Source organism: Apaloderma vittatum, unplaced genomic scaffold, assembly GCF_000703405.1.
Source record: "Apaloderma vittatum isolate BGI_N311 unplaced genomic scaffold, ASM70340v1 scaffold23455, whole genome shotgun sequence".
NCBI classification, from domain to species: Eukaryota; Metazoa; Chordata; class Aves; order Trogoniformes; family Trogonidae; genus Apaloderma; species Apaloderma vittatum.
In genome coordinates this window covers 1-16,152 of record NW_009717985.1, presented here as the reverse complement: position 1 = coordinate 16,152, position 16,152 = coordinate 1, and the positions used below count along the sequence as shown (strand labels likewise).

General features: G+C 45.1%; 1 protein-coding gene across 1 annotated transcript; it reads right to left on the bottom strand.

Annotated features, from left to right (window-relative positions):
* Nucleotides 1–7,845: 7,845 nt before the first annotated feature.
* PSMB2 (proteasome (prosome, macropain) subunit, beta type, 2) lies at nt 7,846–15,155 on the bottom strand. Its single transcript, XM_009870110.1, has 5 exons — nt 15,002–15,155; nt 14,678–14,748; nt 10,529–10,691; nt 8,973–9,022; nt 7,846–8,076 (listed from the first exon to the last, which is right to left on the bottom strand). The coding sequence occupies exons 1-5, from the start codon at nt 15,153–15,155 to the stop codon at nt 7,969–7,971; spliced, it is 546 nt and encodes a 181-aa protein (XP_009868412.1). The 3' UTR covers nt 7,846–7,968.
* Between the last annotated feature and the right edge of the window lie 997 nt (nt 15,156–16,152).

Here is a 16,152-nt window from a genome sequence, read left to right as displayed (position 1 = left end):
ACAAGGGTGTATTTAGCATAACTACCTCAAAATAATTCCATTTGTAGACATCCTCTGGTGCATGGCAACAGAGAATAAACTACGCTCCGATGCTCGATGGAAGCATACATGTGCACACTACAATATACAGGCGTGAAATACAATTTCATAATGTAATCATATTATGAAAACCTGCCTTGGTTAGGGCACTCTTTGAATATCTTAGACACGGCAGCGATGAGCAGAGCAGCCAAAGAATCAGGACATGCTGACAGTAATTACATGTCACGTCCATCCCTCCTCATTTCCCTCTGTGGGTAACTTTGAGGCTTTGGAATGTTTGAGGAGGAACAGTCTGGTGCCCGCAAGGCCAGGATGCCACCAATTACCTTTTAATTGAGAGGGAGTTTGATGATTTCGATTTGCTTGTTGATTCCGCCGCAGATGCTCCAGGCTGACGATGGAACTTTCTGAAAGCACCGAGATTTCCACCTCCCAAAAATTTTGGGCACCTTCATTTCTGCAGGTCCGCAGGGACACCCGGGAAGAGCAGAACTTTCAGAGATCGTGCCAGGCCAGTCCTTGTTTTTAACGAATTAGCCGCAGAGTTCTCCTCCCAGCTCGCTGTCAAACAAAGCCATCATCTGGTGTGTTCTCTGCCTCTCCATCCTAAGAGAAAAAAAAATAAAAAGGGCATTTTACACATCAGGGCTCAACCCTGGTAAGAATTCCCACACTGATTACAAGTATTATCGTGGGAAAATACGTGGAATTGTGTCAAAGAGTAAAAATAGATTGAGGCTCGTGGTTTCTACGCTTGTTATAGAACACTCCGGAATTTCAATCCTGAAGGGAAATTGAAAAAGAAAAAAAAAAATCTTTTTTGAATTAATTTTTAAAGAATGACAAGTCCAAAGAAACCACATGACAATCCTTGACAAGTGAGAAAGAAAAAAAGAACATTAACAAAAACTCTTCGTTCCCTAACCAGTCAGCTGTCCCAGGGGTAAACCGAGGTTAACATCAAACCGTGGGTCCAGCCCGTGTCATTAACCTCAACAGGCAGAGGTTGTGCTGGCATTCTGCACGGCTTTGGACAGACTAAGTAATTACCTTTAAGCAGGCTACCTTAAAAGCAACAGAGTAATAATAGCTCTCCCTACTAAATCAACATAATAAACAGACTTTGCTGACCTGTAGTTAATGCATTCTTTCATATATGAGAGAGTCCATTAAATTCCAGACTTTACATACAGAATCCCAGGAGCCACACAGCATCACTGAGCGAAGGGAGTTTTTCCTGTCGGTGCAGCTGAATCAAAGCACCAAAACTGAAAACATTCTCAAATCAGGCAGCAAAACAAACGTTATTTGCAAGGGTGACAAAACGCCTGCTGCAGAGATCATTGATTCAGCAGTGCAGTGCCACGCGCAGCTCGCGGCTCCAGCCTTCATTACCTTCACAGACTTTGGGAGAAACAGCCCAAACCCAGTCATTACGGCGGCTCTGAACTTGCTGAGCCAGAAGGTACCATTTTGGTCTTCCTGCCTGACCTTCTTCATAGCGCAAAGAATTCCCACTGCAGCCACCTGACCATCGCTGCATTTTCACCTGGGTACCACAAACAGCAATAGTAATTCCAGACAGTGAATATACACCCAAGCTTTGACCCCATAACCACAGTGCTGAAGCACCCAGTACCCTCTCTGAGGCAGGCAGGCAGCAAAAACGATGCCGGTGTTATTCTGGATGCCTCCTTCGTACGTTTTTATCTTGACACCTTCACATTGGATTCCCAGCACCCAGGCTGGGAAGGCGACACAGCACACGCTGGCGCTGCAGGTGCTACGGGCGCTGCCGAGGAGGAGCCCGGTGGAAAGGCCAGTTTGCTCAGTTCGGGCAATGAAAACAGCCTTTCTTACACCCTCTTTGTAGTGCACTGCTGTTTTGACTCCTAAATGGACCCTGGCACCACAGGGAATTGCCTCAGCCCAAGCCTCCCACTCCTGACCCATTTTCATTTCATTTCCTCTCCCCCAGCCCCGTCACGCGCCAGGAGCATATTACACCTGTTAGAGCTTCCTGCTCATTTGGCCATCACAGGGAGCCTCCAGAACACAGTAATTATCGCGCTAAATCCAAACTAGTCTTTTAGCACAGGTAACTCTGACCCTGCCCCACTCGGGAGCTCTCTGCGAGGAAGATGGGGCTCAGCACAGTTCCCTGGAGCCAAGAAGGGAGCAAGCGGTCCGCAGAGCCCATTGCCACCGCAGCAGGGCATGGCCCCACGCCAGGCTGGGAGGCAGGTTCCAGGCAAACTGAGAAACGTTCAGGTGTCGCCAGGAAAACGAGCAAGGCAAGAGAGGGGGGAAACGCAGACGCCCTACGGAGCATCCTCTGGAGCATTTGGAGGAAGGATGGACAGTTTAGAGCATCCACCCTATGGGTCTTTCCTGGCAAAGCCTGAAGGCTTTGATGAAAAGGTAAAAAAAAAGTAAAAATAAAGGAATATTCCTGGTTTAAAGTATTCTTAAGAAAATGGTCAGTGCCTTTGAATCTGCAGAGCTAAGGAGTGATTCAGCCAAAGGCTGCGAGGAAAAGCAGTTCCATTCACTTTGAGGCGCCCTTTTTTTTTTTCCCTTCCTATTAAAGCCATGTGTTAATAAGCTTTTTCACAGCTTTTGAACATAAAGAACCTTTTGGTTTAGTTCCCCACAAATTTTGGAAGGAAATAAACAAACCCCCAAACGTATGGCTTTAGACAGCTCCCGCACACACCAGCAGAGGTTAAGTTCGTATCTTTAACCAGCTTATGGAAACGCCGGCGCCGAGGGCAGCCTGACCCCGGGCAGCGTTCGCACCACCAGCCTTCCTGATGGCTCATCAAAGCACGGGCAGTAAACATGAAGGTAAACACTAATACCCAAGCGTAGGAATCTCAGATGTACCAGACAAAGCCCCAAGTGCGACGATGGGGACAGGTTTCTCGTGTGCTTTGAGAGAATTGTGCAAGACAAATGAAATTAGAGCCCAGTTTTAATTGTTTTCTTCTTGATGGTGCCCACTCGGAGCCACGTGATATTAAGGATGATTATACAGAATAAAAAGAGAAAACAGGTTTGAGCCTTATAACTTTAAATGAGAGAAAATACGAAATAAGTAAACCCTGGAGATCCTTTTATACCCTGTACTTGGTCTTGCCAGTCACAGAAGTTTCAAGAAAGTTCCATTTAAAAAAAGAAAACCAGAGGGTGATCTAATGGCTACTTTTTCTGGTCATTTTGGCAAGTCACTTGTGAAAACATGGGTAATTACCTGTCCAACACTTGTGAAAAATAAAATGTGCATGTTCCAAGGGAAGAAAGAACCTTGTGCATCCCGTCTGCTGGACATGGCCCTGACCCGATCTCCCGACACCGAGTTCCCAAGACATGAGATGATCTGCGCCGAGACCGAGAGGCCAATCGAGCCTGCGGGGAGGCGGCAGCTCGAGCAGGATCAGTGCCCTCTGCCGAGGGAAGAGGCCGGAGGTGCCCAGGTTTTCTCCACAGACACAGAATGGGACGGAGCCTCCTTTGTCTCCTGTAAGTCAGCTGCAGGAAACGCGCTGTGCTCAGGTTTGTGCGTAAATGCCAGGAATATTTGACTGCGCCAAGGAAGCCTCTACTGAGCAAAGGGTTCTTTACCCAAATCAAAATACACTTACCCAACAATTAGATTATTAGGTTGGCCCCACCTTGTGTGGGTGCCTTAGAGAGAATTTATAGACCCAAACTTAACTGCATTTGCTAGTATTCGGATCTATCTGCATTTTATTGATCAGCAGAATTTATTTTTTCACAAATCTTGCTAACCTTTAATGCGTTACTATATTACATGGGGGGAAAATATCACGTATTTGCAATTCTAAACAGATCCTTTGAAACATCCTCTTGCCATTCCATAACAGTAAAGGGTTTTCTCTATTCCCTCCACAGCTGTCTTGAGTTAGACTACACGAATAAGCTTATTGGATAACTACCTAATTGCACATTAGCCCAGAAACAAAACACTTAATCTGTCACTTCACATTTTTGAGACAACTAACTTATTTTTTTAAGACAGTTCTCAGCACATCAGGAGTACACAGAGATTTAAATCAACATAGTCAAGAGCACGGAAAATAGAGAAGTTGCATATGTTAATTCCACCATTCCTATTTTGCTTTTTTTTTAAAATCTTAAAACAACTTAAGTCTGTTTAGTTTGATCCGTGCTCACATGAAAATTTCCTGCACTTAATTACTGTTGATGGCAGACTGACAACACCACATGGAAACTCTGTATAAGGTTAAACCTTTAAAGAAAGAGAATTAAAACCGGCTTGAAGGACAAACTTTTTATAGGTAGGATAAATTTCTTTTTTCCTCACGCACAATACGTGCGTTACGACACAGGTAGCGAAGTCTGAGGTGTTTCCTTCCTTAGATGTCAAGCTATTTCACACAAAAGGAACACTCTCTCCCTGCTTCAGATAGGAACATGGAATCAACCAAACCCCAAGCGCTCTGACCATAATCCCTAATGTCAGCCCTGGCACCGGCCAATACTTCTTGTAGGAACCCACTGTCAAAACTAGAGACAAGAGCAAATGAAAACACATCCTTGGGAGAGCTTGGCCTGATCTCTGCCCCTGCTCCCCCATCTTCACTCTGAAGAGTGACAGCCCCAGTCTGTTGCAAACAGTTTCTGCCAGCGACTGTGTCATCATCTCGCCACGAACAGAAGCCTGACTCGGACTGCTGAGAATCCTCTGTAGGATTGCTCCAAGCACGCTCCATTTCCACATCTGCCACGATTCCCTCGCCGGGTAGTCTCTACACCAGCACAAGCACACCTGCCACGGGCACTCCGGTTTACACAGAAATAGCTGTCCCTGCCCAAGGCTTTTCACCCACCTGTGCCTGAAGCATCTCCTGGTTTCCCTAACTGAGCGCAGTCACGGATTTCTTGGACTGGAGAAATCTTGGGAAAGGTGGAGGTGAATCAGCTCGGGGTGCTCTCCCCCACCACTACGCCGTCCCACATAAAGGCAACAGGGGAGGTAGTTTTTACCTTTTAGCCATTTCAATTTTTAATTGCACATCCTTGCTCGACTCTTACTTGCCAGCCCACGTGGGGATGAGGCTCTTCACCACTCAAGATGATTTCGACTTGTCTTTTAGCAGCTTTTAGGGCTGACAACACTACGACCTTACGCTAAATACAGTTGTGCCAGGCAGATCTACCACAAATCACGGATTTTCTTCCATGAAAAGGTATAATTAACGCCAAGAAAAAGACCTCCGAGCACTGCACCTACACTCACACATTCCTCCAGCAGTGGCCTGAGGCACAGAGGCTCCGTCCCCTTGCACACCCACCTCGGAGCCCACTCCAAGCCCTTGAACAGACGAGTTGGTGCAAGGATCTGTTACACCAGGATGCTCGGGAAGAGACCATTCTTAAATAGGAAACCTAAACCAAGAAAAAGCGTCTTGTTAACTCTTTAGGCCCTGAGGCTTTGGTGGTAAAACATATGGTCAGAATTACGTGCCGAAGCAAAGCAGAACAGCTCGCCGAGGCTACGATGCCGTAGGATTATGTTACCTTGGTTTACAGCATTAATTTTTTATAATATGAAGAACTAAAAATCTTACTAGCAGAAAGCAGTATCTCCTTGCTGTGCTCCATTCTGTCAGAAATCTCTATGAAAGAGAGGCCTGTCATGAGAGATAGAGATGCTTTTCAAACCGAAAGGTGAATTATTTTCAAAAGGGTTTCCTGGAATCTAGGCAAAATACAGTTTCCAAAAGCTTTAAGGCTAAACTTGAAGCAGGTAGGAAGTTTTCTTCTCCCTAACATGAATGCAAAAGTTAACCCCTTGTGTTTTCGAACACATTCCATATATTACTGACAAAAGAGAAAGTTGAGTGTTTCTAAAGATCAGCACCGTAGACCTTTAAAACAATCCGAAGTTATACAGCAAAAGTATCACAACTCTCCTCAAAAAGTGTAAATTCTTGGAAAGTCCTCAAAAGAATCTACTTCCTCAGAAGCTACAGCCCAACCTCCCTATGGGCCAATTCTTTTGTTCTGCTGGTTTGAAATAAAGGTCTGTATTTATTCATTCCTAGGGGTTGCTGCTCTGCTGGCTCCTGCTGCAACCCCTTCTATCCTTCCCTCAACGGGGGATTCAGATCCTGGGCCCTGCCCTCAGGCAAAACATATGTTCCACTCCAACCTGAATCCAACGAGGGTGTCTGCAAGGCATTAATTGTTTTATGTTTATTAATCACCTGCATGCAAATAGGTGCCAGTAAAAACTCCAGGCAGATTCTCCGCAGATTCACATCATCTAACAGCAGCAGAGCCCGGGCTCGGTGTCGGGAATAATGACTACCTCCAGCGAGGAGGCATCGCGACTTTGATATGCAGTGACAAAAGTATCACATCAGCTCAGCCACTCTGCAACGACGACTTCGAAAAGAGAGACAAGAAACCTGCAAAAACAGTCAGCATCAGCGGTAAAATAAATTAGAGATGCTGCACATTAAGCTAAGCAAATACATTAATGCAACATGAAGGGGTGAGATTTCAATCGGAGAACTAGAACACTCAGACTCTACTCATGTCAAGTGTGACCCGCCAAGAGAAAATAATCAGGCTGGGGACTTCTTTTCTCCATGTAACAAAGTTTGAAAAGGTTTTTAAAAGACAAAGCAAATTGTAGCAAAACGTTCCAGAGAGTAACACGCCATTGGCCTTAAATAAAAGCCATTGCAGCCGTGACTACAGCTAAACCAGTTGATAATTAAACTCATTCTGGAGAGAATTAAACTACAGAGCCTGATGGGACTTCAGTCAGGAATCGAGTTGAAGTAAGGGCAGTCTCAAGAAGCAGGAGGAGTTAAGGTATTGGAGCTGCAACCTTATTCTGTGACGGGAGGTAAGTCTTGGTCTCTCATCCAGCCCTCATCTGCTCAGGAAGATGGGAATACTTGGTCTTTAAGACTGACAACTTTTGGGGGAAGGGACTAACATTCACAGAGAAACCCCCAAAAAAAAAGAAAAAAAAAAAAAGCAAGCAAGCTTTGACAAATAAAGACAGTTAGGTCTGTCCCTTACCTTTCCCACTCGAGAACTGGGGTGTTAGGCCACAGCACACCAGTAACGCAGCCTGCGCCTGATCCTGTACGCATCCATCCATCCTTCTGCTGCTGAGGTTTTTTCCCAAGTTTATTAAACACAAAACAAGCACCCAAGCAGAGCACTTGAAATGGTTAACTCATTCAACGCAAATCCAAGGAGGGAACTGGTCTCAATGAAAATCAGAAGAATCACTTTGGGGCAGACTTCAAGTATCAGCCACGGCTAATTATCTCAGGCTGCTCTGTGAATGGAGGTTTTATACGAAGCCTCATCCAGAGCCTAGACAGCTCCCTGATTATTCTCACAGAAACAAAGCTCTAGCTAGAGGAGAGTAATTCAAAGATTTATGAGAAGTGCTGCAGTTTCCTTCACATTGAACTGCTTTCATGTACTTTTATACATACAGACAGGAGTTAAGAAAAATCACACAAGTGATACATCAGTTTATGTTTAAAACTAACATAGTTATGAGCCCATTCTGCCAGCAGGCAAATATTCTCCCCCAGAAACAGAACCGTGGCCAGGTGACTTGACACTAGCACTTTAAAATCCATTCTACTTGAAAAATCTCAGAGGAGGAAGGCAAAATAAGTAACCTGAACGTGCACCCATTAACAGAAAATCAAGTTTCACCTTCGTTGTGAAATAATTTACTTAAATACTCTCAGGAAGGATCAGTGGAATAAAAAGATAGAATTGGCTATATAAATGTCAATCTTTATTCAATCTCCCAGTGCAGTACATGACTCGCGTGCTTCAAACGAATAGAAAAAACCAAAAGTGAACAAAAACAAGACTGCTGAAGAAAGATCTCGGGGGTTAGGACGCCGCTTTTGCAAGGGGTATATTTTTCACTTCGTGGATGCCATCCTTGTCAATGAACCGGGCGTTGAAAGAAGCCAGATTTAGGATGAACCGCTTCTGAAGCTGTTCAACAAAGAGAAAAAGACAAGAGAGATGAAATTCATCCAAAGCTTAAATACAAGAGGAGAGCATAACTTAAGGGATGTGCTGCTGCACATTCAACTTTCCATCCTGGTTCTAGTGACCAGAAATATGATTAGACTGTGGTGAGGTTTGTTTTTTTTTTCACTGCTCAGGAACCAATTAGTGCAAATTTGCTCTGTTTAAGACTATCTGTGTTCGACAAGGCGAGGCTGGAGATGCAAAATACACAAGCCCGTTAACAAGGATAGGAAGCAAGCTACAACTTCGGGCACGATGGGCACGTATCAAAAAGATACTTCAAACAGAACTTCTTTGAAGTCCTTCTTCCTGATGCTTCCCCAGCTGTTTCTTCCCATTCAACTGAATCTCTTAAAGACAAGGATAAAGACTATTTTCCTACGACAAACGCCTTGGAGTCTTAAAGGTTATGTCTACCCTAAACCGATCATGAACTTCTAAGGTTAAATCTTCGCCCCAGTTAGACGGAAGAAAAGTACACTCAGGAGTAGGTACCAGTTAAGTGTAACACAAGTAACAGAAGGATGCCTGCAGTATGTTCAGAAGAAACATAAAAGCAGCGAGTCAAAGACTGTCTGTATCAATATTATGCTAAGCGTGGAAGAAGTAGAAGTAAAGAAAAGCAATTAAGCTTCAAGTTTACGTTCTGGAGGACATGAACCATGCTAAGACAACGCAAGTGCCCACAAATCCTTCTCCTCAGTAGCTATTCCACATCTGGTCAATGTGCATTTATTACCCCTTCTGGCAAAGACAGCAAAAAAAAAAAAAGAAAAGGCTCCAAGAGGAAGAGGAAAATATCAGCAAATGAATGCAAACAAACATTCCTTTCTCAAGACCTAAGTTTGGCAACTCACCTCCTCTAGACATTTTTTTAGGAGCTCCATAGCTTCCTCACGTGTGATACCTGAAAGAGAAAAACATCCACAGATTGATTTAATTAGAGGCCATCTCTCTTAACAGGAACTTTATTAAATTTAAACAACTTTTCAGCTGAGCACCAAAACCTCCCCTTCCCAGCTCACAGCAAACACTTTCCAGATGTACCCAGGACGCCCCGCACTGAAGCGCTCACGCTGCAACAAGCCATTGAGAATCGATTTGTTACACGGAATGGGAAGCATGACGGAATTTTGCCTCCCATGGCCAGGGACCAGGTTTCGGAGAAGTCCGGCCGCCTCGCTCTCTCCCCTCGAGTTTATTACAGTTTTAAATCAGCTCCATCTGTCTGCAGCCGGCTGCGAGCCGGTGACAGTAGGCGGAGATCAGTTTTAGCGCTACGTTCCCTGCTGGGTATTAGCTTTAATAATGGGAAAGGCACGTGTGCGGTGCCCCTGCTATTCTCCCACATTAGGATAAAACCCAGCAGCCCGTGGGGATGACGAGCCGTGACAACCTGTGGTAGCTCACTTCTTTTTTCACAAGGAACGGTGAAAACGGAGCAGTGCGGTTTGCAAGGGACATGACTAGGAAACACCTAAGCTCTGTGAATCTCACAAAAGTTGTTCCTACAGTTTGCTCGAGACCTGCATCCTCTGCTCAGGCAGAAGAGCCTCTGCAATAAAATTGCTGGTTTAGAGCGACATTTCTCACAGGAGGTAGATGAAAGGTTTATTAAGCAAAAATCTCTGCTAGGAGATGAAACAGCTTCGCACACAGGAGTAGTTTTGCAGCTAGAGCCAAAAGGTGGCAGATTAACAGTATCCCAGGCTTTGCACATCTTCCCACCTGTAAAGCAGGGACAGGGCCAGTTCACTCCTTGGCAGCACAAGAACTGGATCACGATTCTAAAATTAAAACTTTAGACAGGTACAGGCACGTACAAGATTACAATTAACAGCTACCAGGTGCATTAACCTGTACACCAAACCAACCGATCTCCATCACCGCCGCTTCAGAGCACCGACAACAACCTCGCCAGGAGGATCTTTTCACTTGCATGTTTTCAATATATCACACACAAAGCCAACCCCAGAAATAGAGCAGCAGGGTCTGGGACCGCCCTCTGAAGATTGGTACTTTGGGAAAGTGTACAGGTCGTAGCCAACGGACAAGAAAATAGAAGATAAAGTTATCAAAATGTTATTTATTAAAAACAGACTGCTACAAGCTAATGGTCCAGGAAACTCCAGTCGAGTTTTAGAATAAATTGAAATTTCCTTCACTTACAGTCTGTCATGCTTCAAACAGGAAAACACTTTAAGGAGTTGACTAGTTTCACGTTACCATTTCAGCAAAACCAGAAGGCAGCCTTTAAAGCTACGTTTATTCTAACAAAAAGTCAAATTCAGATCTGCAGCATGACAGCAATCGTGCTGGGCCACCTGACTCAGCGAATGCTGGTCTCTCGGTTTAAGCCTTGAATTTATTTATTGGTAACAGGAGAATTTTCCTCGCCACCGACTGCACCTACCCGGCTTGTAGTAGCGGTCCAGGATGCTGAGGGTGAGGAACGCGCCGTAGCCATGTGCTGCAAACGGAGCTTTCGCCAGCGCCGCGAGGTAATCCATGTAGTACAGGGCCGGGCCGTCGTGGTCGTCGTAGCCAGCCAGGAGCAGGTTGACGTGGTAAGGGGTCTGCAAACAGAAACCACGTCACGTTAGAGCAGCCACCCCCAAACCTTGGAATATGAACTCCCCACGCCACCTATGGCAGAGTGACGACACTGTTTCGCAGTCCTTTGCCAAGAAGCGCTGCCAGCTGGCTGCAGGGGAAGATGGGTCTCAATCTCAGAACCATTCGGTCTTTCTGGTGATAAGGGATGTGTAAGCAAATAAAACCATAAAGCCCTGATTCTCCTGAAAACTAGTGTGTGGCTTTGGGTTTGGTTTTTTTTTTTTAAAAAAAAACACCTTTCACGGCACAAACTTAAGAAAACTGTAATTATGTTTTCACACCAGATTCTTTCATCTCAAAGTAAAACTTGTGGATTTTTACTGCCAACACGTGAGCACAATGGGAACATTCTGCAGTTTCTAAGAACTCCTTTGTTAATTGAGCAGGCTCCTTTCTTAGTGCCGCCACTAACCACAGCCCATTCCAGCACTGTGAAAGCTCCCATCTAGGGCACCAGCTACGCACGGCGTTACGCCGCCTTATTAACTCCCAGTTAGACTTTTACTGCATGTACCAAGCTGAATTTTGAGTGTTAGGCCAACCTGAGCAAGTGAATGAAGACCTAAAGGAATCGGTGTATTAAGATGTGTATTTTATAAGCTCAAGAAACATGTATGCAGTGCATTATTTTCAAACGTAGGCTCAGAAGACGACTGTGGAATTGTATACATTTTTTAAAACAGCTTTTATACACTTCCAGTTTTCTCTTATTTACCTAATGTTTCTTATTAGATTAGTCATACCAACAGGATATCTCTTAAAATGCTGGAAAGCCTAGATCAACAAAGCAACAAAACAAGAACAAAATCATGGCGCAGCTAACAATAGAGAAAAAGCAAACACAATTTCACCCTAAAGCCAAAACATTAGCTTTATAATAAGAAAAAAATTTCAATACTAAGCATGGTGAATTTGCACTCAAAAAAAACCCCACCACACAGGGTACTAGATTTTTACTTTCCCCACACAGTAAGAAAGAATAAAGCAGGCTACAGTTATTTAAACATATCACTGTAAATTGTGTGATCTAATCTTCAAAGCATTCAAGAATATCTGGAAACAAGTCACCATGCAGCTGTATTGGTTTAATTAGTCTGTACTTCATCATTTAATTCTTCTGAAGCATCACAGAAGTTGATATTTAAGAGCCATGACACAAGATCACTCAAATTATCCTGTGACTTTGAATTACCAGCACTGACATATGCGAGATACTCAACCATAAACGGTGTTACTTAAACAATTCTGCAAGCCGTTTTTCAGTTGTAAGTTCTCCCACCAACGGTCTGGGAGACGACTTCTTAAAACTCAAACGTAAACCAAGTGTCCTCCACGCCTTTCTATCATCGCAGAAAGGCAGGATTTAGAAAAGACACATAATCTATTCACCACTTCCACGATCACAAACGAAACGTGCAGACAGCACCTCTTAGCACTGCCTTAGTGGGAATGGTGTTCCTCGTGCATCTCCGGCCTTTTGTCCATTCCAGGGGCAGCCTTCACTTTTGTAGCTAAATCCTTGCCGACAGCTCTAAACTCTTCAGAAGACTGTGGTGACCAAAGGGCTACCAAGGAGCGGCTGACTGATGCTCCAGGACAGACTGGATTTTCTTTTTCCAACCTCTCCTTCCTATGAGAGGCAACATTTCTCATCCCAAGCAGCTTTGCGCTTCGTGCTGTTTGATTTAAAATAACTGCAGCAATTAAGAGACGCGTGAAATTCTTCAGCCTTTAGAGCTGAGGGGAACAGTTGCAATAAAGCGCGTTAAAACACGGCGATCGGCGGCGGGAGGCAGCCGTGACATCTGGCGGAAGCCAAAGTCACAGCGAGGAGGAAAGGTGGGCGCGAGGAAGCATCCCGCCAGGCGCGGGCAGGGCGAGAGGAACTCACAGGCCTCCCCTGGACTCGGGCCAGAGCCTGCCACCTGGAATTAACCGCAGCACCGCGACAACAACCTGAACTTGAGGACGTTTGGAGGGGCAGGGGTTTGTTTTCCCTCTTCCCCACCGGCTCAGCAGCAGGTTCAAGGTACTGAACACAGCACTCAGCTCAGCATCGAGTGAGACGCCGGAGCAGCCACCAGCAGAAGAGGAACTGCAGCAGCACCCACCTAGAGGAGAGCCAGGCGGCTCCAAAGCAGCTTTGAAGTTTGCCTCAGTTGCAACATATAAAAGCAAACCAATAAAGATTCTTTTCAGATCCTACCCTGGAGCATAAACCCCGTGTTTTAAGATGAAAAGCGTTAGGAAAAGCCACACATGGGCTATTCGGTAAAAGAAAAGAGCCCAGTAATGTAATGGCTTAAGTTATGAGCCTGGTGTCGTTACAGTCGATACTTTCCATCAGAAGAACAAGGTCGAGGCAACGCCTCGCAGGACAGGCACCCCCAGGGTACCAGGAACTGGGACCCCAGAAGCCACAAGGTTCAGAAATTACATCACACTAGGTAACAGAGAACAACCCATTTGGGGCTGGCCCATGACAGCAGCACCACGCCTGGAAAACAACTGTTGTGGCGTCGGCCGCTCCCCATCGCACCTTCCAGCCCTCCCTGACAGGAGCAGCTCCGTGCTGCCCCTGGCAACGCAGCCGCAAACCACCTCTTCCCTCTTCCCTCACCAAGCTTTTTACTTCCAAACTATTTTCCTGCTCCTGACAGGAGGCGGTGGCACGTGTTACTTTTCCATTTTTATATTTATCATCCACACAGTTAAATTAGTAACCTCCAGGAATTCTATAAGCAATGGAAACAGACACAGAGAGCTAGCGTTAATCCTTCTGGTACCCCGCAAACTGCGACCAAAACGTAACGAAATCCATGGGAGAAAACATTCCGACAGCAACGTTTGTGCCATCAAACCCTCCACCCCCCCCAAATCATCAGCCCTATGTTTAAAGCAGAAGAGCTCTGCCTGCAGCACGGAGATCGCTGTAGTGTGACAGCCATGTCAGAGTGCGCCGCGCGCTCCAGGGCATCGCCATCTGCAACAGCACGACGTTTTGTCTCCGGTAAATAAAGACATCTGCCTTTGCCAGTGTCCTCCCCACTGTGCTGCCCATCTGGAGCAGGTGAGCCGGAAGGCAGGCGTGGGCTCCGGCAGGAGGGGACACACGGCGGGGATCAGGCCTCAAGGGAGAGGGTGCGGAGGAAGATGATGGAGACCGAGGAGCCAGTTAAACCCCTCCTGCTCAAGGAGCTTGAAATCGTACGTGAGAAACAGCTGCCTCTGCTCAAGTGGGCAGGACGTTCGGTGTCCTGCAAGAGAGCAGCTCTCCCTAGCCCTGCTCCGACAGAGTTCTTCAACTTCTTCCTCAACACCCCATTTTTTTTGTTTTCTGTCATACAGCACATTGAGAAGAACGCTAACGAAATGCTTCCCAGCCCTGGATCTTTACAAGTCTGTGTGCCCCTTCACGACATCTCCTCATACTTTGAAAAAATCACCATGAAAAAGATCAGTAATTGCAGTTTAGTAACTTGAAAATACAGCTCCAGCTCGGATTTGGTATTTACTGAAAGCCTCATGCTGCGGTTTACAAAAGGGGCTTGTTTTGCTAAGTACATCAAACGCCTTTGCTCAATTAAATCATTTTCCAAGAAGATTAAACGGATTCAGAGCATTTGCATGGAAACCAACAACCTTATCTTTATGTTAAAGCGGCTTAATTCACTTTGCCGGCTGCGGTGTTTGTGACAAAATGTTTACTGGGTTGCTGGAATTTTAAAACTACAGTCGTACCAGTTATTGATAGGCGATAAATTGATAAGCCACGTGCAAACTCTTTAAATAAGCAAACTGAGTTATATTTTAAGAAAACATCCTTTTAGCAAAGCGAATTCACCACTAGAGACAGAAGCTGCCGCCTTTTTTCATCAGACTCCATTACTTGCAAATGGGAATTTTCCCCATAACCCGTTGCCAAAGTCTTTCAGCCGTTACTCACTCGACTCCGAAGGTAGTCAGCCAGGTTTCGTCGTGTAAAGTTTGCAGCTGCAGTAGGAGACAATTCATAACCTGGAGAAGAAATGTTTGTATTTGACAACAGCACAAACCCACATCCACGTTTCGCTTCCTGACTTTCCCATCCTGATTTGAAATAATGAGATCTTTTGTGACAAAATGTTATGCCATTTGTCTAATCTCAGCCTGTTCTGAAAGCTACAAGGACAAAGAGAAGCTCTGAGAACAGCACTTCCCACCAACACCCAACTGTAAACTGTAACTCTGCTTCCAAACTCTCCGTGAGTAACTGTTCCCCTTCGCTCACCATTTCTCATTTTGTAGAGCTGAACGTTTTTCTGGATGTATTCTGCAAACTGCACAGTGTCTCCAGCCTCCCCGACGCACAGGAGTAAGATCTTTTCGCTCATCTTAAACATTTTGTCATGGTCTAGGCAAAGAAAAATAACGTTAAGAGCCATGGTTACAACATGCTACATCAAGCAAAAACCAAAATCCAGAACCAAACTCCTTGCCAAACAATCCCCCCTCCTGATATATCCAGCACTGTCTCAAAAATTAGCAACTTAGAAAAAATGCAAGTTGGTGTGAAAGGACCAAACAACCACCTCCATCTCTGAACTTCACTTTCAGTCTAGTAAATGCTGCCGAATAATCTCTGCTGCAAGGCAGGTGCAAAGTGTCACAATCCTCTAACACGATTTCAAGAGTTATAACAGCACCCAACAGCTGCACGGAAACTCCAGGTCTTGACAGTTTGGGACAGGCCACTGACACCGATGAGTCCTTGCAATTGATTTACAAATTAAAGCATTAGTAAATGCCAATACTCTAAGCAAATACCTGAAATTTGGTCTGCCTCCCTCAGCCCAATAAATAAACATCTTATTCTTCTTAAGGCTTTACCAATAAACCTACTTGGAATCAACCTTAACTCACAAAACATGGTTTAAAGTGATTTGTATTTTTACATGTTACCACCTCTCACAGCCACCTTTCTAACACTAAACCTATTCCCTTTTACAGACCTGAAATGATATATTTTAGGTAAAACCACTGCTCTAAGATTGATAATTTTATTGGGTGCTTATCGATACCGCAATCTACAACTTCTTTTTTAAGAAGAGTTTCCATACCATGGTGTATCGATTCAAAAGATATAAACAAGCTTCAGTCGAGGTTATTGCAACAGTAGGCAGAAAAACTCATTTCAGAGAATTTTGGAGGCTTGATAACCCCCCAGACGCTCTGCCACAGGAAGAAACCCAAAACACATCGCGCTTTGGCCGTAATTTCACTGATGCTTCTACTCCACATATTTCCTTTTTCCGAAGAATTATTCTGCCGGTGAACCGGACGAAACCGAGCACCCGACCACGGCCCCCGGCGGTTTTGTGACACCCACACAGCGGCACAGAGCGAGGTAACAGCCCAACGCTCCCCTAACCCGGTGAAGTT